The following is a 26,171-nucleotide window of genomic DNA, read 5'->3' on the forward strand; positions in this document are numbered from 1 at the left end:
CCTTACAGGAGGTCGGGGTGGGTAAACTCTAGATGAATAGCAGGCCGAGGGCTTGGGGTAGGGCAATCCCCAGAGGGTACACGAGGCTAAGGCCCGGAGCAGCAGTGTGTGGGTGGGGGAGGGTGCGCGCGTCCGGCCAGACCGAGGATGCGAGTTTCGCAGCGGGGGTCTTGGAGGCGGGAGCCGGGGGCGGGGCCGGCGCCGCCCGGCGGGTCCCCCCGCGCTGCAGGGGGCGCTGTGAGCTTGGGCGGGCCCGGCCGGGAGGCGGCCGCTCCTAGAGAGAGCGGCCCTTTTTCCGGGTTTCCTCCTCCTCCTCCTTCTCCTTCTTCGCCGCCGCGGCTGCCGTCCCTTTCCCGGCCGGCGGCCGCCGCTGCCGGTGCCGCCTCCGTCGCCGCCGCCGCCGCCTTGGGCCCGCGAGCCGAGCGGAGGCCGCCGCGGAGCGCGAGCACCGCTCGTCCCGCCGCTCCGCCGGCCACTCCAGGGCCCGGCCGGCGCGGCCGGCGCCCCCCGTGCCCCTCGTCCACCCGCCCCCGCGGGCCCGGCCTGGCGTGGCCGCCCGCCGGCTCGNCGGTCCCGCCCGCCATGCCCGGCCCGGCCGCGGGCAGCAGGGCCCGGGTCTACGCCGAGGTGAACAGCCTGAGGAGCCGCGAGTACTGGGACTACGAGGCTCACGTCCCGAGCTGGGGGTAAAGCCGTCGCCGCCCCCCGCCTGGCCCTCGCCCCCCCCCAGCCCCGCCCGGTCCTCCGTGGGCCCGCGCGTCCCGGGTCTGCGGTGGGGGTCAGAGCCTTATCCCCGTCCCCCGCGCCCCCTTCCCGTCCCTCTCTCCCCGCCGTGCGCACCTCTGCCTCCCGAACCCCGGAAAATTCTTTCTGCCTGGGGAGAAGAGTGGGGTCCAGAGACAAGGGCCTGGTGGGAGAGAAGGAGCTGCCCCTTCTGCTCGTACTTTTGGGTTTCTGTTGGGGTGGGAAGTCAACAGCTGGATCTATTAAAATTCTCTGCCTTTTTAGTTTTCTTGAAATGAGGCTGGGTGGGGGGAAATTTTTAAAAGACGTTCAGATTCTCAGAGCAAGCGCGGTGTACCAGGGCAGGTGCTGTGGCTCTCCGGCCAGAGGGCCCCCTGCGAGCCCCAGGTGGATGCTGTGCTCACCCATCTAGATGGGCCCCGAGCGGTGCCTTCCTGCCTCCTCTCCCCAAGTTAGGGGGGACCCATTAGGTTAGGAGCTCTGTGCAGAGTGGAGGGAGCCAAGTTTGTGTTGTGGCCTTCATTTAGGGAATGAGTTGGGGCCTGATGGATGGACACTTTCAAGCGCTTGAACACTGGAAGTGCCTGGCTGGGTGGGGGGAGGGGGCAGGTACCGTGAGCCTAGGCTGGGTCAATCCCAAGTCCCGGCATTTATGTTTCCCTCTTGCCTTTCACAGTAATCAAGATGATTACCAACTGGTTCGAAAACTTGGTCGGGGAAAGTATAGCGAAGTATTCGAGGCCATTAACATCACCAACAATGAGAGAGTGGTGGTAAAAATTCTCAAGGTGAGTGTCTTATGAGTGGCATGGCATTTCCCCTCCCCCAACAGGCCAGAAGGTACAACTACCCCAGCTACATTCTAGAATGAGCCGGCCAAACTCTCCTTGTACATCGCTTCTGTCTGATGCACCCCCCCTTCTCCCACGCCATTTTCCTGTGAACCTGTAAGAAAATATCCAGACCTGTTTCAAATTTGAGCATGATAGTTCAGCAACATCCTTGTTTTGAAATAGAATGATGGACTCCCGAAGTGCAAATTCCAGAGGGGTGCCATTTGTTGCAAAATAAGTAGGTATTCAGAACAAAGGAAAGCCTGTTCATGAAGATCCCGTTCTTCCAAGGGCTCCTTGAGTTGGTTACTCTCGGTGCTCTAAGTTATTCTGGAAAGGAAGTTGGAAACACGGAAGCAGCTTCAAAGATGAGTTTGCAGCCTCGATGCAGGGAAACATCTCAGGGGATGGGCGGTCAGAGGGGCAGGTGGGGTGGATGAAGTGAGAAAGGTGTGCCGAAAGTTTCGTTGTTGGTTATCATCCAGGAAAGCCAAATGGGGAGCAGTGGATTAGCGCACTCGTAATCGCTAAAGTAATGGTTGGGACAAAAGAGTCTCCGTGTTTTTGGTTTAGCAGCCTGAGGTTGACCTCTTGGCATGTCTTGGGTGAAGACCTGGTTTTCCTGAGCGTGAAGAGTGAGCCACATTCCCCTTTATGTAACTGACTGGGTAGCTTTAAATGGTGCTATATGGAATGTGCTAAAAACATAATCGGTGAAGGATCCTTATCGTTGCCAGATCATTTAATGTGGTGTGCGTGTCATTCGGTGACATATTAAGAAGATCAAAGAGTAATCAAGCAGTTTTACCGATGCAAGATTCCCGGTGTGGACATTGCGCAGAGGCTCTGCGAATAAGACTGTGAGGTTGAAAACTGTTTTTGTGTCTGAAGAACAGAGTTAGGGCACCCATGTCCTCGTTTAAAGCCGAGGGGTCAGATGTACACTGGCTGAGAATCACCTTCCAGAAAAGTGATTACTTCTCACTTAGTATCAGCATAGCCTAGTGAGGAAGAAGCAGAATTGCAGGTAGAGAGAAATAAGCAGTTGTTTATTTCTCGGGGGGGGGGGGGGGCGCACAGCTGTTAAAGATACAGAGTGGAACTCCTCGCTTCCCCAAATAGGAGCTACCACTCACAAACCATAAAGATTTACCGGAAGGTTTCTTTCAGAAAGGTCACCTGGAGAAGCCATACAGTTTTCTTCTGTAGACATAAGCATAAAAGTTTTTAGTAGAAGCTGCTCGAAATATTTCTAGGAAGTAAGCAAGTAAATTGAAATTAGGAATATCCATATTCCGCTGCTGTGCCTTCAGAAGAATGAACTGCTTACTCTAAAGCAAATCCAGAAAAAAACGGCTAAGCTTTTGAGTGATGGCAGTATTTTTCGAGTAAATGCAACTTCCTGTGGTGTCTTTTTTGAAAGGAACAGCATTCAGGTGTCTGCGTGCAGAACGGCACTGTCATTTAGGAAGGCATCCCGCTGCCCTGTAGGCGTCGCTCTGGAGAACTGGATGGCACCAGTTGCTGGGTAGTTTGCCCCACCCCGTTGTGAAGGTTTGCAGGATATGTATGTTGTTGAGGGAACCCACTTCGGAAGCTGAAGGCTATTTTTCCAGAAGAGAGTAAGTGCGCGTGCGCGCGCTCACACACACACAAAACAAACCTCATCTGACATCACTATGTTGAAGTGACCCTCAGCCAGAACGCCTGTGTCCTATTTCTTCCTGTTTTTCCGTGCTCCTTTTGGCGTCATAATGTTGCGTGCAGATTAAGGTCCAGTGTTCTGGAGTAAGGCTTGGGAGGCCCCTCTGATGCTCTCGTTAATGAAGTGTTGTTTTGTTTCTTTTCGATGCAAGTTCTTCTCAGGGTGCGGCCTGAATCACCTTGCTTCCACTGGTGAAAAGTACGTTCACTACTTTGTTTTTCGGAGTCCTGTGGCATTTCTGTTCAGACCTTGTTCTGTCTGAAGGATGGGGTAACAAACTGCTTATGGTATTACTGTGGTTTTCTCATTGTTCTGACGGACTGGATTAAAGTAGAATTTAAGAAAAATTTTTTTTTTTAGGAATAAGGTCTATCCAAAGTTGTGCTTCCTCTAATCAAGAGAAGTTGAAATTATGACTAATAATTACTGTCGTGGTGTTTGGTCTTGGGGAGTTAGGTTCTTCACAGTACCAGTGGCTCATAATTTGGAGGCATCTAGAAAAACTTCCTCTTTGTGTAGGCCTACTACGTTTCAACTGCAGGAAGGAATCTATGTATTAGTGTGCACGCAGGGACCAAGCTAGAGGCACCTTCCTTGAGGACCGGGGGCGCCTGCCTTGTCAGTAACATTTGTGTTGGCGACTGTGATGGCTGACCGCAGAGAGGTCTCATGTCATTTAGTTTGCATCGAGGCAGATTTCTGAGTATGTTATTGATCAAAACATATTGGTTATTAAGAGGCCTTAGGAATTTAGAAATCGGTGAGCATAATTTTACTGTTTATCCTGAAGTGAAAGTCTGAGGCCGAAATCGTAAAACATTCCAGTCAGTGGGATGATTATATTTTTTTGATGAAAATTATTTTGAGAGAAAAGTAGGGGAGGGGCACAGTGAGAGTTTATAGAGCAGAATGCCACTTCCCTGCCTAAAGTTTCCTCTCTTGATCCTGAAAAAACAACTTTTCAGTTCCTGTGTAGTACCTGGTAGAAAAGTATGTACAGAGGTAAAAGTGTCTGGCCATTTGGGACAACTTTTAGCATTTTGTGGGCCGCTCACATGTGCCTTTTAGCACCTGTTGGGCTTCCTGGAATCCTTGAACTATTTCCTGAATAGAAGTTAAGAGCAATACCATATTTTTAAAAGCAGGGCCCAGCCTTGGCCAGTATGGCTCAGTTGGTTGGAGCATTGTCCTGTGACCCAAAGGTTGCAGGTTCAGTCCCCTGTCCAGGCGTTTACAGGAGGCAACCAGTCGGTGCTTTCTCTGGCATCAGTGTTTCTCCATCTCTAAAAGCAGTGAGAAGATGCCTTCTGGTGAGGCTAAGAAATAAAAAGCAAGACCCAGAGAGAGCATTCTGTTTGCCCAAGGTCCCGTGCTCGGGGGCGGAAGTAGTGGGCTTAGGATGCTTCCTCTTGTGGGAGACGGAGGAGCACAGGAGGGACGTTTGCTGGATGTCTGGCTTCTCGATGTACTGGACGGATTGACGAACACTCGCGAATCGTGCAGTTTACTTGTTCCTGGTGGTTTTGGAGTTACTCTCCTGGAAGGGAACCCTTGACTTCCTTCGGTGGGCTGCTGGCTGAAGTACGGAGTAGGTGGATGCCCAGAGCGCTCTGTGGGTGCAGACTGGGCTTCTCGTCTGTGCCCACAGCAGCGTGCTTCCTGAGCGAGTGAAGTGGCTGCTTTACTTTTTCAGCTGGAAGCCTCAGTAACCTGTGTTTTCCATGTTTTTAACCCGTACAGTTCCTCCATAGCTCAGTGTGGTCACGTGCCAGATTCTCTGGTTAACAGTTTTATCCCTTTAATAGATTTGTTAGAGTTTTTCGAAGAGCAAACCATGTGTGAAAAGAATGTCTTGATAGAGAGTTCCCAAGTTCATGTGTAGAGCATGGCTCCAGATAATTTGTAGAGCCTAGTTTTAGGATTTGCCACCTCCAAATCAGGGTGGTGTGTGGGGGAGAAGTGCTGTAAATGGAGGGCAGAAGACTAGGGTTCTAAAGCACCTTCGTTTATACCCAGTTGACTCTCTTTTCTCATCAGTAAAATAGGTGTGCCTGTCCCGTTGACCGTGTAGGGTCGGTGGGAGACACACGAGACGTGGGGACGTGGGGAGGTAGAGGAGAGTGTTGTCACAGTCTACAAAGTAGTCTTCTTTCCTGGGAAGGAAACTGCCCTATTCAGGTGTTAATTCCAAAACTCAGAAGCTCTGTGGTCTCAGGCAGTTATTTGAACCCTTGCCTCAGTGACCTGGAAGACTGTTAAAAGTACTAATCACAGAGTACTAGAAGGTGTTGATTAAAATCTTCCTAAACCCGTGCGTGGCACTTACAAAGCAGTGAGCACACGAACAGTGTGTTCGTTGGGCCAGGTGGATGGTTTAGGGCAGGGCGTCAAACTCATTTTCACCGGGGGCTGTATCAGTCTCGCGGTTGCCTTCCCAGGGCCAAAAGGTGATTTTAGGACTGTATAAATGTAACTACTCCTTAACTGTTAGAAACAAGGTGGAGGGCCAGGTTCACCCCGCAAGCCTTGTGTTTGCTGCCTGTGGTTTAGGGGATGGAACCAGTAGTAAAAAGGACTACCATTCTCTCAGTGAGAGTCAAAAGGCCTGCTATGTGCTTTGTCTTTTTTAATTAAAACAAAATTAAATCCTGAAAATAAACAGTTACCCTCAAGGTGTTGGTAATATAACTGGTGGAAAGGTGAGACTCGAAAGGTCAGGGAGGAGCTGCTGTGAAGAGACGGTGTTGCTCCCGTAGCTTTTAGACATGCCGCCCAGGTAGAGTAAGTGCTGTCGTGTAGGCTGAACCTTCTCCCTCGCTTTACCCTGCGCTCCTGCAGGCGGTCTTTGGAATTGCTCATCGCAACCATGAGACTCGCACCTTCGTTGGGGCAGTCGTTGCTTTGGTGGGGGAATAAAAGTGAACTCAGATTTGGAAGTTCTGAACTCCAGTCCCGCCTGTCTTGAATTTATCGATTACTTAGAAATGCAAAGAAATTAAAGTGGGACTTGCCTGCTAGTGTTTGCTGGGATTTATTTTTATGCATTTGGTAGATGTTAGTTTACATATTCAGTCGTAATTGAATGCTAGTAGTTGGGTTCATTCTCAGATCTGGCTTCTTAAAAAGCAGTTGAGTAAATAAGTGGGACAGATTACTGGCTTGATCAACTTCTATGTTTCCAAGCATCTCATAACCAAATTTGTCTTTCGTTTTGAAATTTGGAAATGTTGGTAAATAGGGAAAGAGAAAAAGTGCCTTAGTCTTGGATTACAGTGAACAAGGTTTTGCTAAATAGTTGGGACTCCTCACCATGTGGGCAGAAACCTTTGAGAAGGCCCTCCCTTCCTCCCTCCATTCCTTTCCAGAGGTCACGCACAGAAAATTTTAAATAAGTTTTTTCCTTTACACATTCTCTCTTAGGTGTGTGCCAAATTTTATTTATTTTGAAACTTGGTTTAATACTTTTTAAAAACACTTGGTTTAATTTCTTTTTTAAAGCTATTTGCCATTGCCCTGAGCAGTGTCGGGTGTCTGTCATTCCTCAAAACGAAAGGTCACCAGTTCGATTCTCTTGTCAGGGCACATGCTGGTTGCTGGTTGCTGGTTTGGTCCCTGGTCAGGTGTGTGTGGGAGGCAACCAATTGAGGTTTCCCTCCCTTCCCCTCTCTCTGAAAATAAATAAGTACAATCTGAAAGATATTTGCCATTTTCTCTACTAGACTGTGATTAATTTTTTTTTGTTTTTTGTTTGGAAAATATGTAGGCTGATTCAGTTAGAATCTTTTAAACAGATAATGTCTGAATTGTAATAAGTGAACATTAATGGGAGAGACTTTTTTTGGCCTGTGATGAAATGCAGTGATGAGATTGCTACAAGAATGTGTGTATTTTCTCCACTTCTGTTACGGTGGTGAGTGAGTGTGCACACTGGCCCGCAGAGTCAGAGCATCCTGGTTTCTGTGAAATCCACGATCCGTTTTCCCTAGGGTGCAAGGGGCCTGCCTTACGCACCCTAACTTTCTCCCTTCAGTTCTGCGTGGGCAGTCGGTCCCTTTCCCTCCCTGGAACGCGTTGGTTTTGTAGCTTCTGAAGCTTCTCGCAGGCTCAGGAGGAGTGAGCTGAGGCTGAATAAAGGGCGTCCCCTGCAGTCTGGTTCCCACGGGGAGTAGGGGCATGTCGTGGGCTGTCGGTCACCCTGCTTGTTTACAGTCTCTTGGTCTGTTGCCACCGTGGTAGGACTCCAGCTGCCGTCTGACTGCATTGTGCCACTTCGTTCCCCCCTCTATCCCCAATCTCTGGTTTGGGAATTAGCGAACCGGTAATATTTGAGCAGCAAAATACGTTCACTTGGTCTGTAAGTTACCTTTAGACGTAACGAAAGATGTCTTCATCCTCACTGGGTTGCCCAGAAACAGTGTACCTGTCTGACCTGTCGCTGAGTGACAGGATACAGAACAAAGCTTTGTATGTGACACTGTTACAGAAGCAACCAGTTTGATGGTCCACCCCGTATAATGCACAGGAAGAGAAGTGGGCTTTCGGTGTGAACTGCCTCCTGCCTGTGGCTGGTTGGTTGTGTGTTTTTCTCTGTTACCACCCCACGGATCTGTAATTGATTTCCCGGACTGGGCGACAAATCGAGAATTTCTTACATTGAATATACCGGTAGCATTGGCTGAATTTATAGATGTGATGGCCAGCTTTTATTTCTCTTTGAACTTTTCGACATAATTTTTGACTTACAGAAAGCTGCAAGAATCCCCATGTATCTCTTACCCACATTTCTCAAATGTTAACGTTGCTTTATCCTCTCTAGTTTTCTTTCACATAGATGCACACACATGTCTTTGTATCTGGTTTACTTATCTTTTTTTTTGAAGTGCCTGAGAGTAAATTTGCAGTCATCCCTACTTCAGTGTGTATTTCCTAAGAACAAGGACAGTTTCTGACATAACCCACAGTGTCAGGATCAAAAATCAGAAATGACATTTGATGTGACTCTTTTAGCTGATCTGTAGTTCCCTTTTGCGTGTGCGAGTTGTCCTCATAATGTTCTTTATATCAAAGAAAATCCCAGGTCACGTGTCACGATGAGTTGTCCTTCTAATGCAAAACAGAGCAGTTGTTGAGTTGGTGTGTTTCCTGACGCTGACATTTTTGAAGCTTGCGGGCTCCTTGTTTTGTAGTATGTCCTTCTCTGGCTCCATGTTTGAGCACCGCGTTCCCCCAAAGTGCCGAGCCTCCCTAATCATGAGAGAGAGAATAAGGAGAAGACTGCTGAGTGGAGACGGGGAAGGGACACAGCTGCCACACCTTCTCTGCTGGGAGCCCTGACGAGGTGGATCAGGCATGACCATTGGCGGATGGCGTGGAAGACTGCAGCTAGGTTCCCGTCTCTCAGTGGAGCCCCCGTTGATAGGTGACGGGGCTGCTGTGTCTCATTGATCTTCTCCCTCCGTTCTGTTGTGTGTTCAGAGGTGTGGCTTAGTGACCAACAGCAGCTGAAGGTTTCTCTGGCGTATGTGTAAGTCATTTCCCCTACCATCGATGCCATTGACTCCATTGTCGCCGCCACCACCACTACCACCCCCACCCTACCAACACACACACACACACACACACACACGGGCTTTTAAAGTCTTGTTTCATGGCAGATCACTGGCCCCTCTTTCTGTGCTATTTCGCTATAATGGTGTCTCAGTGATGGAATATTCCTTTTCCTTCATTATGTTGGTTATGTGGCTATGCTCGGGAAATGAAAGCACAGTGGCTGCTGGTGAGACCTGCAGTCAGGCCGTCTAGACGTGATTCCCACCCTCACTCTCTACTGGTGGCGGTGGGGGGCCCTTGGGCAGACAGCTTGTCTCAGCTGAATCTGTACATGGGGATTTGTGAAGATGAAGTAAGACTCACCACTGACTACAAACTGGAAAATAATGAATTTGACGTTTATAGGTGCTCACTGTGTGCCAGAAGCATGCTAGGTGCTTTATAAAACACTGCTGATTGTGGTGTGCGTGCTTCAGGCTCTGGGCCACTTAAGAAATAGCACGTGTAGTACTAGTGTTTCTGATCAAGGTCTTTAATTTCTGTATTGAGCAGTTTGACAGGGTAGCAGGTAACCGAGGTTTGCAGTCACTGCTGATGAGTGGTCGGTCTGCTGCCTTCTTTGCTGATCCGCTACCTCTTTCTTTGGGAGTGGGGTCTGTTGGGGAGTTGCACTGGCTCTGTGCTCATTTCAGATTCTAGATATTAAGGAAATGGGAGTGGTGGCAGGAAATGGGAGCCAGCAGCTGGGAAACAAGTTTGTAACTTGATGTCAGTGAACTGGTCTTCACTCCTGAAAGACAAAATTACATGTAACTCATTGGAAGAGCAGGTGTCTCACCATTTTGTGGAAGTTTTTCCGTCTGCGGGCGCATGGATACAGCTGTTCGGAGCTGTAACATTTTCCACTTGGCCGTTACCCAGTGAGCATTTTATTTTTAAAGTATGACATGGGTGTTCAAAATTTTTTTAAGTGCCCTACTTTAAGATCTGACACATAAGCTATAAGTCTGTAAATTATTTAACTGAATCTTGTAAGTTCTTATGGATGGACCCATTTATCTGGACTTTTTTTCTCTTCTGATTTAGACATGCTCTTTAACATAACACAGTGTACAAGGTAGTGCAATAGTCATTGGATTAGCTAACATTGTTTTAAAGTTTTATGTATAAATTTCAAAGGGAGTCTTACTCTGATTACTCTTGTGTATTTAAGCCAGTGAAGAAAAAGAAGATAAAACGGGAGGTTAAGATTCTGGAGAACCTTCGTGGTGGAACGAATATCATTAAGCTGATTGACACTGTGAAGGACCCTGTGGTAGGTGCCTGATGGTTGGGGGAGTGTGTGTGTGTGTGTGTGTGTGTGTGTATGACACACAGAACCTAATATAAGGAGACATATTGCATAGTAAGGATGATTGTGTTGGTCTTTCCTACTGAATGATTTTGAAAAACAAAAAACCATGGTGGCCCAGTGAGAAAATAGCCACCACCCGTCCCGTAGGACCTAAAAGTGTCCATTATGTGGACAAATCCCCGTTCCAGCTTTATTACCTCATTATTTGGATTCAGCTCACATATGCACTTGCTGAGCGCCCTCCTTAAGGCCCTGCTTTCCTCCCAGTCTGTAAGCCTGTTACTCCCAGTTAGCACTGTTTTACCTCACACCCAAGACTTGGGTTTACCAGAGGACACCGGTGGGGGGCACCCACCAGGTCACAGGCCCACCGGCCCTTTGGGAAGCGAGTTCTCGGCTTCTCCTGCTGGAGTTTAATTCCACGTCCACCATCAGGGTTCACGTGGCATATGCAAAGACTGCCGAAATGTTTTTTGCTAAAATGCTTAATTTGTAGCCACTTTAGTGACGCTGCTTAATTTTTTTCTCTTCCTGGGAGTAACTTAACCTTAAGTGTTTATGATTAACTGAGGCTTTTTCATATCACTTTTATACCACTTTCTGTCCCTTTTCTGTTCTTTGCCTGCTGTACCTCAAATATGTCCCTGCTCTCTCCATGATAGCTTTTGTGCATTTAAGAAGGGGGTCTTTGTATCCATCTGCTAAAGACGTCCTCATGATAGTGTAGCCGATGTGCACTGGGCACGGACTGTGTGCTGGGCACTGTCCCTGTCCCGAGTGTGGAGCGGTGTCGTTTCATTTAACCCTCACAACAGGCCAGGGGGCAGGCGCTGTCACTGTCTGCGTCGCCACGTTGTACAGGTACAGAAACCAGTCTACAAGAGGGTAACTGACTGGCCCAAGATTGGAACTGAAGAATAAGGAAAAGTTTTTTAATTTGGTCCCTGAAAAGACTGAGAGAGGATAGTTGTATTCTCAGATGCTGTCTAATTGGCGTTAAAACCATATCCCAGTCTGATCTGACCAGATTGATTTTGCAGTGACATAGAACTTAGTGATGGCTGCCTTTCTGTTTTTTGTAACTTACTACTTAAGGAGTGTGTGCCTGTTACACAATATGTAACAAGTGAATTGAAGTGGATGAAACCAACAGGGAACCCTCATTCCCTGGCTTAGAGAGGAACACACTTCCTCCCAGCCTGCAGGGAGCGCTGGAGGTCTTGATGAAACCCTCCAGCGGGGGCGCGCTTGGGCCTGGCAGAGCCCTGCGCGTGCACACTGTGGCCAGCAGCCTAGGTGACTTCCTCTGCGTCCTTCAGCAGAACTTCTCAGTCATACATAGAGCTCTCCGAGATGCTGTTTTCTCCTTTCCAGAATGCTTTTAAGCCTCTGCTCTTCTCCCGATTTTGACAGCTTATCACTGCCAATAAGGCAGGTTGAAGAATCAAACATTCTTCTACCTCATTTAGGTAAACTTGTCGTTTGAAAATCTGTGTTTTATACCAAGGAAATACTGTTTTGTACTCATTGCATTAAAGATTATATTGCTTTAAAAATACTTGATTATATATGATTTGGGGGAACACATCTCTAATGGTCGCCAGCCAAGGAGGTGATCCCACATGGCTTGCTGATAACTGTAGCTGTTTTCCTTCCGGACCCTGGAAAGACTTGTGTTGTGTTTGGCAAACTGGATCCTCGCAGAGTCTAAAGCTTCACACAATGTGGCAGGCCTGCTGGACAGGTTGGTCAGAGAACACATCTCCTTTTTTAAAAGAAAAAACACCAAAAAACTCTTTATTGGAAATGAAGTGAGTGGTATAACGAACCTGCCTGCACACAGCACTTGGCCAGCATGTGGCCACTTCATCGGTCCATTGGAGCCCCACCCTAATTTCCCACGTCCTGCTATTTTGAAGCAAATTCCAGACATAAAGTTTCAAGAGGATACTTTCTTACTAGTCTCTCCCTGGTAGATGAATCTTTTTCGTCTGAGTGGGATCTAAGGATGGGCCAGTGCAACAGAAGCAAATTATGTTTATTGTTTGAGTACTTACTAAGCATTCGTATTCTCTCTTGCAGTCAAAGACACCAGCTTTGGTATTCGAATATATCAATAATACAGATTTTAAGGTGCGTATATGCTTCTTTCTGGTAGGGGGGCTCGTGGGGGGCGGTGGCAGTTGATACTCTGGAGCACAGGGCGGCAGAAGGGTCATTGGGGAGAGAGGGAGGTAACAAACTGGACTTCTTCTAGCATGAGTACAGGGTTCAGAAAGGGGGCCGGGTTCTTGCATTTGGCCTAGTTACTCAGCACCCTTTGCTTTGCTTCCTCTGGGAATAGCTGCTGGGCTGGGTCCCAGCTGCATGCCGCAGCTGTAACACCCCTGTTGTAGACAGCAGATTTAGGTAGATGTTAACCTGGATTGTCTTGGGCTCCTGCATAGCTGATAGGAAGTGATGGACAGGCTCAGGGCTCCTGTGAGAAGCAGCAACACATGGGGTTCAGACCCTTGGGTAGTGTGTCTTCGTGCACACTGTGTACTGGGCAGATGACACTCACAGAAAAGCCCTGCCCTGGGTTACTTAATTTCTTACGTTTGTGATGTGTGTTAATTTAGACTTTGAAATGTCCTTCTTAGAAGCACAGTTTTAAGCTGGATTTCATGAATTTGTTTTGCAACCTTAACTTGTAATAAGGTTTGGCAGCCAGGCATGTGGACATAGTAGAGCATAATATGAAAACCAATATACGAAGAAAAAAAAATTTAAATCAAAAGTGGTATGGATTTTTAGGGGCATTTAGAGAACCTTTGGGTGATGACGGCTTTGGCTTGTGATTTAGTTGCAGTGGAAGTTGGGGACGAAACCGGGTCACAGTTAAAAATGTGCTGGTATTGGGAGTGACACTTGTGGGAGGAAATAGAAGAACCTTGTTCTCACAGTTCATTTTTCTTTGATAATCACTGGAAAACTTCTATAAGGCTAATTAGTGAAAAATAAGCTAAAGAGAGGGTATTATGACTTGTAAAACAGTAAGCAAGTTTCACATACAGTGTGCATTCCCTATATGTAACAGATTTCCTTGTTAACCCAACAGGGAACTCAAAAAAGTGGGGTGTCGATTTTTTCATTAACAAGCATAGTAGCGCTTCACTGGGAAATACTGTGCTGGTGTATGCACTGACCTCACTTTTGCTATCAGTGACCTGGTTTTTCAAGGGGCGTGTGCGTGTGTGTGTTTCTTAAGAAATAGACGGGCTCTATGAACCAAACAGTTTCCTCATATAAGACTTCCAATGGCAGTCTTCGTGGAACTTCACAGGGAAATCCCTCAGTTTTAAGTGCCTCTGCTTCCTCATGAGTTTCCGACTATCCAGCCACATGTGTAAACTTTCACTCCAGCATACTGTGTTTCTTAAACTGATGGGATGATTTAACAACATGCAGAAGGATGCTGACTTCTTAAAAAGGGGATGTTTTGATGCCGTGCATTCTCCAGAAGCTTTTTTAAAAAGGTTCATGGCAATTTAATGTTTTTAGAGGCTTGCCTACCTGGAAACATCTTTGTGTTGTTACCCTCCCAATTACGTATTTGCTGTAGTTACAGAACTTGGGTTGTAATGGGTAATTTTCTCAGAATTTTGGAGAGATTGGTCTGCTCTCCCCACTGAAGCCGTCTGGCTTCATCTAACGTGGTCTGGCCTCTGTTCTGAATGCTCGTGAGCGCTCCATTCATTCCCAGGCTCTGAAGTTTCCCGGGGCGAGGTCTCACAGCGGGCACGCTCGCCTGTCATTGTGGACACTTCCTGGGCTTTTTCCATCTAGAAACTCGTGTCCTTCCGTTTTGGAAAAATACTTTTAATGTTCTTTGATTTTCTTCCCTTTTTTCTTTGTTCCCACTTTCTTGAACTCATTTGGATGCTAGCCTTCCTGTCTTAGACCTCTCTCTGTACCCTTTGAAAGAGTATCCTGTTCTTTTATGTTTTTACATAATATCTTCTCTTTTCTCACTGAGAGTGTGTTTCTTTTTCCCCATTGTTTTTTCCTTCGTGCTTTTTTTGTTTTTCTTCCAAATTCCTTTTTTGGAGTGTTTCTGGTTTTCTTCTCTATTCCATTTATCTGAAATGTTATGGTTCTCAGTGTCTGCTCCAGTTTTGGAGTAATGAAGTTACTGAGAAGTGACTGTCAGCTCCTGGCCCGAGGTCATAGGCCTGGCTGCTGGCGTCTTAGTCGCCACAGGGGAGGAGGACTGAGGGGGGTGTTATGTGGACTTTCCCTTGCTCCCTTTTTAATGTGTGTGTGTTTTAAGATTTTATTTATTAAGAGAGGGAGAAAGAGAGGAACAGAAACATCTATGTGAAAGAGAGACATTGATCGGTTGCCTCATACGTGCAACCGAATCCACAAGTCAGGCATGTGTCCTGACCGGGAATCGAACCCACGACCCTGCTCTTTGCAGGGGGGACAGCCAACCAACCGAGCTCACCACATGGGTCAGGGCACAGGTGTTGTTTTTGTATTTCTAGTTCATTCAGTTTCCTCTCCCATCTTTTATTAATGTATGATTTTCTTTCTTCCATAATTCTTTTTTTCCTGTTTTTTTTCCTGTAACTTCTTGGGGTGGCATCGCCTTACTTGTCTCCTCCTGTCTGGAGTGGTGGTGAGTCTGTAGCCCTCAAGCACCCTTTTAGCTGATTTCATGGTTATGGAACTCATTCTGCGTTCAAAGTAGAAGTACAAATTCCAACCTCTGGGTTTGGTTTCTGCTCCCCAAACTTTTTGCTTGGAAACTTTTCAGACCCACTGAAAATTGGAGAGAGTCTCGCAGTCAGTACCCTTACGTTATTCACCTAGATTTATCAGTTAATATTTTGCCACGTTTGCATTTATTTCTCCTATCCCCTCCACACTGCCCTTTTCATCTCTAGCTCTCTTTTTGCTGAGGTCATCTTCAAGTTGCAGACACCATGATATACTTCACTCCTAAATACACTAGCCTTGGAACTAGGTAGGATATTTTCTTTCAGAACCATAGTACTATTAGTAAACTTAAGAATTTTAATGTTTATACAATGATGCTATGTAACAGACAGTATACAGTCCACATTAAAAGTTTCCCAGTAATTGTTTGGGAATATATTTTGGAGTTGTGAATGTATGATCCAGGATCCACATGGTTTAAAAAAAAATTTGCCGCTCTCCCTCTCAGGAGCTTGCCCAGGCCTTTCCTGCCCCTCCCCCCGCCCCTTCCCCCCCCACCGTGTGTCTCATTCACCCTTCACCCCTCATCCCTCACCCCCCTCACCCCCCTCACCCCTGAAATCCGAGGGCTGTTCTGGGCCCATTTCTTCCATGGCTCACTTCGTCTGCCTCTGTGATTTTCAAAGCAAACTTCCTCTTATAGTTTGAAAAAAATAAAAAGTAAATAAAAATTGTTTTGTTAATGATTCCTAATTTGGTTGCCCTGTGTCCAGAGAAACATGATTAACAGAATGTTGATTATTTGGAATTTAGTATATAAATTTCAAGTTTTTATATAAAGCTTGTTAATTTAGTTTGTATCTTTCATGGCCTTGCTCATTTTTTCCCTTGATATTTCATTTTATGGTAGAGGTTGTTTTGGTCAGTTTCTCCTCAAAATTATCACTTGTAACACTTGGTATATGTCAAAGTGATAATAAAAGATACATGGTAATACTTAGAATGAAAGACAAAATCAATAGGAAAAGCCAGTCTCTAAAAGTTGAAGTGAATAGTTACAGAAAACTATCAAACTCCAAATTATCTCAAAGAGGGTAAGGTGCCTTTTTGAAGTAGAAATATTGTAATTTCTTTTTTTTTTTTAAGATTTAAAAAATATTTGTTTGTTTGTTTTTAGAGAGAGGTGAAGGGAGAGAAAGAAAGGGAGAGAAACATGAACATGTGGTTGCCTCTCGTGCTCCCAGCTGGACACCAGGCCTGCAACCCAGGCATGCACCCTCACTGGGAATCAAACCAGCAACCCTTTGATTCACAGGCCGGCACTCAATCTACTGAGCCACACCAGCCAGGGCTAAATTTTTTTATTTATTTATATTTAGAGAAGGGAAGGGAGGGAGAAAGAGAGAGAAACATCAATGTGTGGTTGCCTCTCTCACGCCCCCTACTGGGGACCTGGCCCACAACCCAGGCATGTGCCCTGACTGGGGATCAAACTGGTGACCCTCTGGTTCACAGGCCAGCACTCAGACTACTGAGCCATACCAGCCAGGGTGAAATATTGTAATTTCTGTTGAGACATGCTTCTCAGTTTTCTATGCCTTGGAAAGTATAAATAGAAATGAATATACATAAGTGTGTCATTTGGACACTTCAGAGATTGGTAAGACATTCCAAATGCTCCATCTGGAGAAGATGGTATTGATCTGTGGAGAATTTCTACATCACATAGGGGCGGGTCCTGACTAGTGATTTGTTCTACTTCATTAATTTCTAAAAATGTTGACCTTGGTTTTGTTCTGGATCTTGGGGTTAGGAGCTAACAGTGCCAAAATGGGAGACTGCTGCGTTGAGCATTGTTTACTCACTGTCTGTCCCACTCCCCCCACTTTTCCCTGTCCCCGTGTGGGGACCCCTGGGATTTCTGCTCATAGCTTGAGCTGTGTGTGTCAGAGATGTCCAAACCCTCTGTCCAGGGTGAGAGTCACTGTCGATTGCCATGTCTGGCTGGGGACCTGCTGACAGTGGGAAGTCCTCCCAGATGACGACTCTTGGGGATGGGTCTCTGGAGTCTGCAGCTGCGCAGAACTGGAGGCTGAGGACCTGTCTGTGTGGGACAGTGGGAGTGAGGCTGCTTGGGGCCTTACTCTCTGGGTGCCGGGTCTAGCCTAAGGAGGCTCTGAGTCTGTTGATGGAATTGCATTTTTCCCATTCTCCTCCTCCGACTTTCTGAGGTCAAGTGAAAGTCCCAGGAAACCCCACCGCGGGCCCTTTGAGCAGTCCCACACAAGTAGGGCTCTAGGACTCGATTCCAGGGAGGTGCCAGTGCCACTTTGGAGCTGAGCTAGGCTTGGCGACTAGTTCCTCCCACAGCACCTTTGTAATCTGCTGGGAAGCGTGGGCTTGTTTTGTTTTTGATAAGACAGCTACTTTATGAAAATGTAAGAAAAGCTAACATCCTGCCAACGTTTTGCAGTTGTTTGGTTAGTGATATTCTCCACGTAGCTGGCTAAGAAGAGTGGAGAAAAAGTTCGGTTCTTGTGGAGTGTCCTTTGCTCGTTTGTCAGGGACTCTTCAGTGCTTCTGGTTTTTTGGAAGGCAGTTGTTATTTTGTTTCTGTTGACTAGAACATCATCAAAGACAAGTAGTTTTCAACTGCCTTCTGTGTGCAGGGAGAGGACCACCGTACCCAGTGTGGAACACGCAGGCGTGTGAAGTGCACGGCATTCTGCTACTTGAGGGCTTAGTGTCTGGACCCACTTGTGTGTTAGATGCCTGACATAGGCAGGGGAGGGACAGTTCAGAGACCTTGACCCACCAGAGTAGTGCCTGCCACTGGCTGCCGCCCCGTGTGTATGCCACAACAGGCAAGGACACTTCCCCAGGCCTTCTGGGATGAGAGCGGAGTGAGACAGTGTCTTGTTCAGCCCAAAGTGTGAAAGGGCCTTGATCAGCCTGGATTGCCGCAGTGCGTGCGAGTGAGGAGTGCTGCCTCGCAGACCGTGTTGCTGCCCTGTCCTGCGGAACCGGCGGGGGGTGGGGGGAGCTCAGCTCTGTGGCATCGGGATGGGGGTGGGATTGCCTCTTTGGGCAAGGGCAGGGGCATGGTATTCCTGATTCAGGGGGATGGGGATACTGGAGAGGGGTGATGGAGGTGGCAAACCCAGGTTTGTTTGATCAGAGTGGGGGGGCCCTGGGGTCTGCAGTGGAGACAGCTCCAAAAGTTGGAGGCAGCCAAACTGTGGACTCTAGCAAGTCCTGAATTTATTAGCCCAGGTGGTAAGATGTTACAGGTGTCATTTGGTCTCTTCCTACTCAGAGCTCCTGAGAAATAAAAGTCAGCATCATCCTGTCTTTCAGGACTTTGGAGCGTATCAGACCTAACTGCTATGTTCACTTAGTACTTTTGTACCACGTAAAAGTGATGCTAATTAGAGTAGCTGGGAATCCTATATTGCAGTCCAAGGACATTTATTTTTATGCCTTAGGCCAGGGGTGTCCAACCTTTTAGCATCTCTGCGCCACACTGGAAGAAGCTGTCTTGGGCCACACATCATATACATTGCCACACATAATCACAAAAAAATCTCATAATGTTTTAAGTAAATTTCTGATTTTGTGTTGGGCCGCATTCATAGCCACCCTGGGCTGCAGGTGGACACCCCTTCTAGACCATTACCCAGGTGCTTGATAGGAGGAGAAAGCCTTCCACAGATAAAAGTCCAGATAGAGAAATAGCCCACATGTGTTCGGGGATGTAACATACCCTCGTCCGCTGAGGGTGAGAGCGTGCTGTTCTCACTCACATGGCCTACTTCCTGACTTGAGGTTCAACTTGGCCTGGTCTCTGGGAGTGATCTCCCTAACTCAGAGCAGGAGCTGATTCAACACACACACACAGAAAGTAATCTTCAGCTTGGTTCTGTACGTACAGGTTGGGGTTGTGTTGGAGAACAAAACCTTGGGTGTTGGGCTGTTGTGGAGTTGAATCTGCCGAGCGGTGGTGGTGGCGGCGACGTGTTGGTGCCGATGTGCCTGCATGCACTTCAGCCCCTCCCGGGTCAGCCTCCAGGGAGAGCCGCCCCCAGGCGCCAGCAGCAACTGCTGAAGTACATGTTTTCACTCCCCCGTGTCCTCAGCCAGCCCTGCCCAAGGTTGAGGAAACCAGATACCCTTGCTAAGCTGGAGGGGAAGCACTCTAATGTAAAGGGGGACCTTTGAGAGAGAGGAGTCCTGGTGTTCTTAAAAAATGTTAAATATGATTTTTAGCAAATTAAAAAATTTTTTGAACAGGTAATTATTTACATGGATCTGAAATACAAAATGCTTTATATGCAGTAAAAGTCCCCTTTATTCCCCTGAGTCCCCATTGTCCTCCCCGCTGCGGTGCCCCCCCCTCCCCCGCCACCTCTTCACTTTACACAGACACCATTCTTGCTCCTTAGAGAGAGTTTCTGTATATGGCTTGAATCTTGCGATAGAGAAACAAAATATATTTCATAAAGGTGTGCTGTTTAATTTCATAGGAAGTGCTGACAAGGAAAGAGATTTACTTGGAATTGATTATCAAAAGTAATAGGATAGTTTCTGACAAGAGTTCGTGGTCTTAATGAACCTGGGTTCATAAACGCTGCTTTACCTCTTAGAAATTGAAGTTAAAAAAAAAAAAACAGTCTCCCAGTGGATGGGTCTTTGGATTATCAGTAATGAAAACTTTCATTCGTGTGTCAGTTTTTAGCATTCCACCCCACCCCCCCTTTTTCCTTCCCTCTGAGACATTTGGCTTCTTCAGTTCCCATCAGCAATACCTGCGAAGTGTTCTTTTTTTCCAGCCTGGGATTGGTTTGGGAAGAGTGAGGGCATAGATCTTTCGTCTCTTGCCTGTTTTGAATGCTGTACCAGTTCTGTTTCCTCGTGTTTCTTTCACGGGCAGACTGGCCGTCTTGCCGCTGGCTTGCCACATGGGCCAGCGAAGTTTCTCGGGTTCTTCTGTCGTGGGGGCCCTGCTCTCTGCAGTGTGCTGGGGTGCTACATGGGGCCAGCCCGCGTGCCGTGCAGCTGGACACCAGGGACTCTGCTGCCACTGTAGTGCGGTTGTGGGTGTTGGAACCGGGGGCATTAAACACGTCTCCAAAGGACCCAGGTTGGAATAAATGTTTTCCCCCCCTGGAATTCCTTTCCTTTTTTTTTTTCCTCTCTTTTGAATACTGAAGTATTAGACCTTCATATTAGTCTCTGTCCTCATTTGTTACAGGTCAGGAAGTAAAATGTTTGGGATTCTTTAGTGACTCAGGTGTTGTTAAGTTTACAGAGAATAATGAGCAGCATTTAGGATGACAAGATGCAATGACACTAAATTAAACTTCTGTTTTCTGAAATCTGTTTCAGCAACTTTACCAGATCCTGACAGACTTTGATATCCGGTTTTATATGTATGAACTACTTAAAGTAAGTGACATTCATAAACAGTGAATTTGTTTCAGGCTTTTTCATTAAAGGAGAAGTGTTTGAGAGAACAAAGAACTCGAGCGGGATGTTTCTTGATACCCAGAGTATTTAGTGAGGTTTTTCCTTTCAGTTTGCTTTTTGAGCTTTTCCCCTGGAGGCCGCCACTGTGGGATCTTCACAGAGAAACGCACCAGTGGCCCTGAGAAAGGTGGCCAAGGCCAGGGGACCAGGGACATTGCCCCAGACAGACCCCCCCTTCAGAGCTCTCGTGGCCCCTTGGATTGTCCTTTGGCTGCTTAATCAATACTTACTAGTTTTTACTGCATAACAAATCACCCAAACTTAATGACTTCTTAAAAATAATGTATTATTTCTCATAATTCTATCAGTTAGGTGGCTGAGTCTTTTGGTCTGGGATGAGTTAACTGGGGCCAGTTGGTGAAGCTGGCCCCGGATGGCCTCATTCACAAAACCGGGGTGGCTGCCGGGACAGCTGAGGTCTCGTCCTCCAGGGGGCTAGCCGGGCCACCCCCTGTGCTGATCTTGGGGCTCCCAGCCACAAGAGAGGGCTAACCTGGGGTGTACGTGCTTTTGAAGCCCTTGCTGAGTCATGTTTGCTAATTGCTGGTCAGAGCAGGTCACGTGGCCAGGCCTGGACTCAAAAGGTGAGAGGTAGACCCCATCTCTCAATGGGCTGAGCATTGATGTCACGTTGTAGGGGGACATGCATACTGGGATGGCGGACATTCGTGGCTCTCTTTCTCTTGCCATCTCTTGGAATCCCCTTGTATGAGACAGCGTAACCTCCAGCCCTGGCTGGTTAACCTTGACACATAGGGAGAGGGGATGGGTGGACCTTCTGAGAGACTAACCCAACATTGAAATGGTCTCTTTTAGTTTGTCTAGAAAAAGAACTCTAAATAAAGGTTTGTAAATGGAATAAACCAGTGGTTCCCAAACTTTTTAGTGCCATGGATCACTGCAAATACAATGAAAGCAGTGAAATCACCCCAGAAATGCGTGCGTAAATACACAGTATCACTTCAAGTTTCAGGGGAGGTGCAGATCTCAAATTAAGAAGCTCTGAAAGACTGTAGAAGGGATTCAGGTGTTGGCATCATTGAAGAAAATTGCCAGGATTGGAGTTTTGCTGGGATTGTGAATAGTTGCTGGAACAAAAGACCAAGTCAGGGCTGAGCTTTAGGGAACAGGATTTGGAAGACTGGCTTGTGAGGTGACTGTGTTTTCCTGCAGGCAGTTGCACAAACCACCTGTCATTAAAGCCAGGGTGGTGGAAGTAAAGGTTTGCTCTCACGGCTGAGGGTCTTTTGTCAGTGACTTCAGGGAGACGAGGGAGCTCGATTCCTCCCACTTCCTGCCCTCCCTGGAGGGAGTTGAAGGCCTTGGTCGGGTCGGGGCGGAAGAACCGAAATGCTGCCCACACCCCCCACCCCTCACTCCCGCCCGTGGCCTGTTGGCCAGGCCAGTGGGAGGTGCTTTTCAGAGACGCCTCGTGTTCACTCATGCAAGCTGCAGTCCAAGCCCCGCAGGTGATTACTCTTTTAAAGTGAGCTGTTACCAATTCTGCAGTGGGCTAGTGCACCAGAGGTGGGGTTGGACCTAGCATGGTTGTCCTTAGGCCAGGAAGAGCCATCCCCAGCTGGCCATTCAGGTGGCGCTTGAGTCCGGCAGGCGTCCTCTCTGTTGTCTGGAGCGGCAGCTGGGTGGTCAGGGCGACTTGCTGCTAGTGAGGCGTGGAAACCCAGGTGGGACTTGAAAAACGTCTTTTGTGCTTGGTGGTCAGAAACTACCAGATTTTAAAACTGAAAGAATTCCCCAAGGAATTTAAAAGCATATCTGTAGCTCCACGGGGAGTCTGACGGGAACCTTGGCAAGAGAACTACTTCCTTTCCTGAGTTTGTTCAGCCTTTGTTTTCATCAGGTGTTTCCACATCCCAGGTGTTGTTGTCTTAATTCAGTGGGGCCAGGACCAGGCAAAATAAGCAAAGGAACACTTGGCCGGGTTGAGTGTTCAGTGGGGAAAGCAGGGTTGGAGAAGAGGGAGTATTGCAGCTCATTGAGAATGGAGAGGCTGAGAGTGAGGCCGAGGAGGGGTTGCTTGGTGGGGAGCTCTGTCCTCAGGAGCCCTGGTCTTGTAAGGCACTGCCGCCGAGCTGCCATGGGGTCCTGCAGCAGCTTTGCTGTAGGACAAAATGCAGAGAAAACGGGTGCGAAGTAGAACCTATGTAAGTGAAGTAAGCGAGTCTGAAGTCCACAGGCGTTTGGGTTTTATGTAAGCGAAACCCGTACCCACAGCTAAACAGAACTGTGCTGTCTAGTGCAGCCACAGGTAGTCAACCTGGAAGTTCGGTTCCTTAGTTGCACCGTTCACATTTCAAGTCCCCAGTGGCCTGATGACATGTGGGCAGTGCGGACGTAGAATATCTGTCATTGCAGGAAATTCTGTGGGACGGGGCTGGTGGGAGATACTATGAATACCCCCAATGCTCTTGTGCCCCTTCTATGCATTATCCCCTCCTCTGAAGATTATATTCTTATTTCTCCCTTCATAGTTTAGTTCTGCTTGTTCTTTATTTTTTTAAGATTTATTTTTAGAAGCTCTGGCTGATGTAGCTCAGTGGGTTGAGTGTGGGCCTGCAAACCACATGATCGAGGTTCGATTCCCAGTCAGGGCACATGCCTGGGTTGCAGGCCAGTTCCCAGCAGGGGACTCACGAGAAGCAACCATACATTGATACTTCTCTCTCCCCTTTCCTTCCCCTCTAAAGATAAATAAATAAAAAATCTTTTAAAAAAGATTTATTTTTAGAGAGGGAAGGAGGGAGAAAGGGCTAGAAACACTGTGCAAGAGAAACTTCAGTAGGTTGCCTCTTGCACGCCCCCAACCAGGGACCTGGCGCACAACCCAGGCATTTGCCCTGACCGAGAATCAAACTGACGACCTTTATGTTTGCAGATGACCCTCAACCCACACTAGTCAGGGTAGTTCTGCCTGTTCTTGACCTTCCTATATAAGCATCAGACACATATACTCTTTTGTGCCTAGGGAAGGCAACTTTGCTTATTCCTGGGAGGGTGGTGCTAGGGATAATTCTGGCTAATGTCTTCCTTCCCACTAAAGATGTCTAAGCACTGCCTTTGCCAGTCTAGTCCAGTGGTTCTCAATCAGGTCAGCTTTGTGTCCCCGAAGGTGTTTGGCTGTCTGGAACTATTTTTGGTGGTCACGGTTGGAGGGGCGCTACTGTAATCGGGTGCGTAGTGGCCCGTGGTTCCACTGAATATCCTATAGGGTGGAGGACAGCCCCCCACAGTGAAGAGTTGTCTGGCCCAAAATGTCACCTGTGCCAAGGCTGAGAAGCTCTAATCTTGTCCCATGGATGTCTCCACCAGGATCACTCAGTGTCAAGCACCATAGTAAGTCCATTAGATTATGGGTTGCTATTATTATTGCTTCAGGAGTATGTTACAGGACTCATGTACGTTTCAAGGGCTTTTTAATAAGCCAACCAGCCTACATTGAAATTTCTGAAAATAGTTGCATTGTATAAGATAAGGGAGATTTCAGAGCAGATTTTTTAATTATTTGAAACAAAAACAACCCGCATGAAAAAATGGGTGAGATATTTGAATGAACATTGCAGAGAGAAGATACAGGGTGGCGAATAAGCACAAGAAAGAAAAGATGTTCCACCTGATCGTTCATTAGGAGCTACGAATCAAAACTGCAGTGAGATGCCACCTCACACCCGCTTGGCAGCCGCCGTGAGAGGTGGACACGGGGGGGCTGGAGCGCTCAGGCGCTGCCAGTGGGAATGTGAAAGGGTGCAGCTGCTTTGGAAGGGAATTAGGCAGATTTTTAAAAAGCTTAATGTGGACCTACATACCATCTAGCACTTGTTAGGAATCCACCCAGGAGAAATGAAAACATTTGAATCCATGCCATCTCAGAGACTTGGATGTGAACATGAGCAGCACATTCATAATAGCCAAAAGGTAGAAACAGCCCAAATGTTACCAACTAGTACATTCTCTCAGTGGAGTACTATTCAACAAGAAAAAAGCAGCGTGGATGAGTCTCAAACACGCTGAGTGAGGGAAGACGGAGTGCCGTGCGTTGTGTTATTTTATTTCGTGAATGTCCAGGAATGGCGAGTGCACAGTAGCAACAGGTCACGAAGCAGTGGTTGGGAGGGGTAGAGGGTGCTTGGGCGTGGGGCTTGCGTGCAGGTGAGCTTAAGGGACTCCTTGGGGTGATGGGAAAATTCCAAAACTGGATAGTGGTGACTGCTGCACAGCGCTATAAAGTTAGTAAAAAATCAGTGATTTGTACACTTAAAAATTGTATCTGCATATCAGCTGTCTTAAAGGAAGCAGTTTCCTCCTTTAGATTAATAATATAACCAATTCTTAAAGACCCACTGGCCTAGGGATTGTTTAAAAACATTTTTTTTAATGTATTGATTTCACACACACAAGAGCAGTGATTTGTTGCTTCAGTCACTTATGCCTTTGTTGGTTATCTCTTGTATGTGCCCTGACCAGGAATCAAACTGGCAATCTAGGGGTATGGGGACAACACTAACCAACCGAGCTACCAGGCCAGGGCAGCTCAGGGATTGTTTTAAAGCGAAATACTAATGTTAGACTGTGTCTTAATCTAGGAAACCCACGTGGTACACTTACCTAAGAAACAAGCCATGTTGAAAGGTACATTTGGATGTCATTCTTCACGTCCACGTGGACTCTTTCTTGCATGTTGTTTGAACTACGATGAGAGGTGACTTGAGTGAGGTTCCCAGATCTGGTTTTAAACATGTCAAACTAGACCAATAGATTAATGTTGCTAAATCCAGGTGGCTGATAAATTGCTACCAGCTGTGAGGAGGCGTGCCAAAAGGGTGTATCATTAACCCCCTTTTTAAAAAACCTCCACTGTTGCCTTGACATCCCCTCCATGGCCCCCCTCCTACCAGCTGCCACGTTGTGTGCAGGGAGCAGGGGTGCCTTCTGCGGCACGCCTCGCGTCTCATAGGCTGCCCCTTGGGGGACTGGACTCAAGTCAAGCTGTCACAAGCAAGAACATGACTGCCTGGAGGGGGGCAGAGTGTGTGCTCACTTTCCCTGTGCTTCCTTTCTAATAGGCCCTGGATTACTGCCACAGCAAGGGAATCATGCACAGGGACGTGAAGCCCCACAACGTCATGATAGACCACCAACAGAAAAAGGTACCGCTGCAGCCCGCAGCACGGCCAGCCTCGCACGGCGAGGCAGAGGCCCACACGTGGGCGGGGCCGGGGCGGCTGCCGCAGATCCGTGCTGCTCTCTTTGGCAGGCTGCGATACTGTTACCTCCCCGGCCTCTGTGGGCTTCTGCTTGGGGGAGGCGTAGTACACAAGGGAAGTGGACGGCCGGGCCCGACCGGAGGCACTTACGTGTTGTGCTCATGGTTTTTGGGAAGGCGTCAAGGAAGGAACCGCAGCTGATGGTTTCTGCTGCTTAGTGACCCTGCAGGCCAGTTCGCCTGGCCTTCCGAGTGTACTTGGGTCCCTCTTGTTTTCAGTATCCAGTTCTGGTTGTCCCTGCTGGGTGAGTAAATGAATCAGCTAGTATGAGCTAGAGCAGTGTCTCCTTGTGGAGTGGGGCGTATGTCCTCACCCCACGTGTCGGGACTACAGCATATGACGATGCTATTAACGATGCAGGGCGGGAGGTAACACCTGTAAGTGGTACGGAGCCCGGAAACAGCTTAATAAGCTCTATAGATCTCAAGAGAATAAATAAGCCGGGATACTTTAAATTTTAAGAAAGAAAAAGC

At 47.6% G+C, this 26,171-nt stretch overlaps 1 protein-coding gene across 2 annotated transcripts in view; it reads left to right on the forward strand.

The window, feature by feature from the left end:
* The first annotated feature begins 582 nt into the window (after positions 1-582).
* Positions 583-26,171, forward strand: part of CSNK2A2 (casein kinase 2 alpha 2) — a 35,188-nt gene continuing 9,599 nt past the window's right edge. For both annotated transcript variants that reach the window (XR_005065820.1, XM_037041614.1), the window contains exons 1-6: positions 583-686; positions 1,421-1,532; positions 10,046-10,147; positions 12,269-12,319; positions 20,276-20,335; positions 25,498-25,581. Coding sequence is in view for 1 of the 2 variants with exons in the window: in XM_037041614.1 (XP_036897509.1) it covers positions 583-686; positions 1,421-1,532; positions 10,046-10,147; positions 12,269-12,319; positions 20,276-20,335; positions 25,498-25,581 (513 nt within the window). In the remaining variant the exon portion in view is untranslated. The remainder of the gene's footprint in view (positions 687-1,420; positions 1,533-10,045; positions 10,148-12,268; positions 12,320-20,275; positions 20,336-25,497; positions 25,582-26,171) is intronic.

The sequence above is a fragment of the Sturnira hondurensis genome, unplaced genomic scaffold (genome assembly GCF_014824575.4).
Source record: "Sturnira hondurensis isolate 20B ecotype Veracruz unplaced genomic scaffold, ASM1482457v3 Scaffold0003090, whole genome shotgun sequence".
NCBI lineage: Eukaryota > Metazoa > Chordata > Mammalia > Chiroptera > Phyllostomidae > Sturnira > Sturnira hondurensis.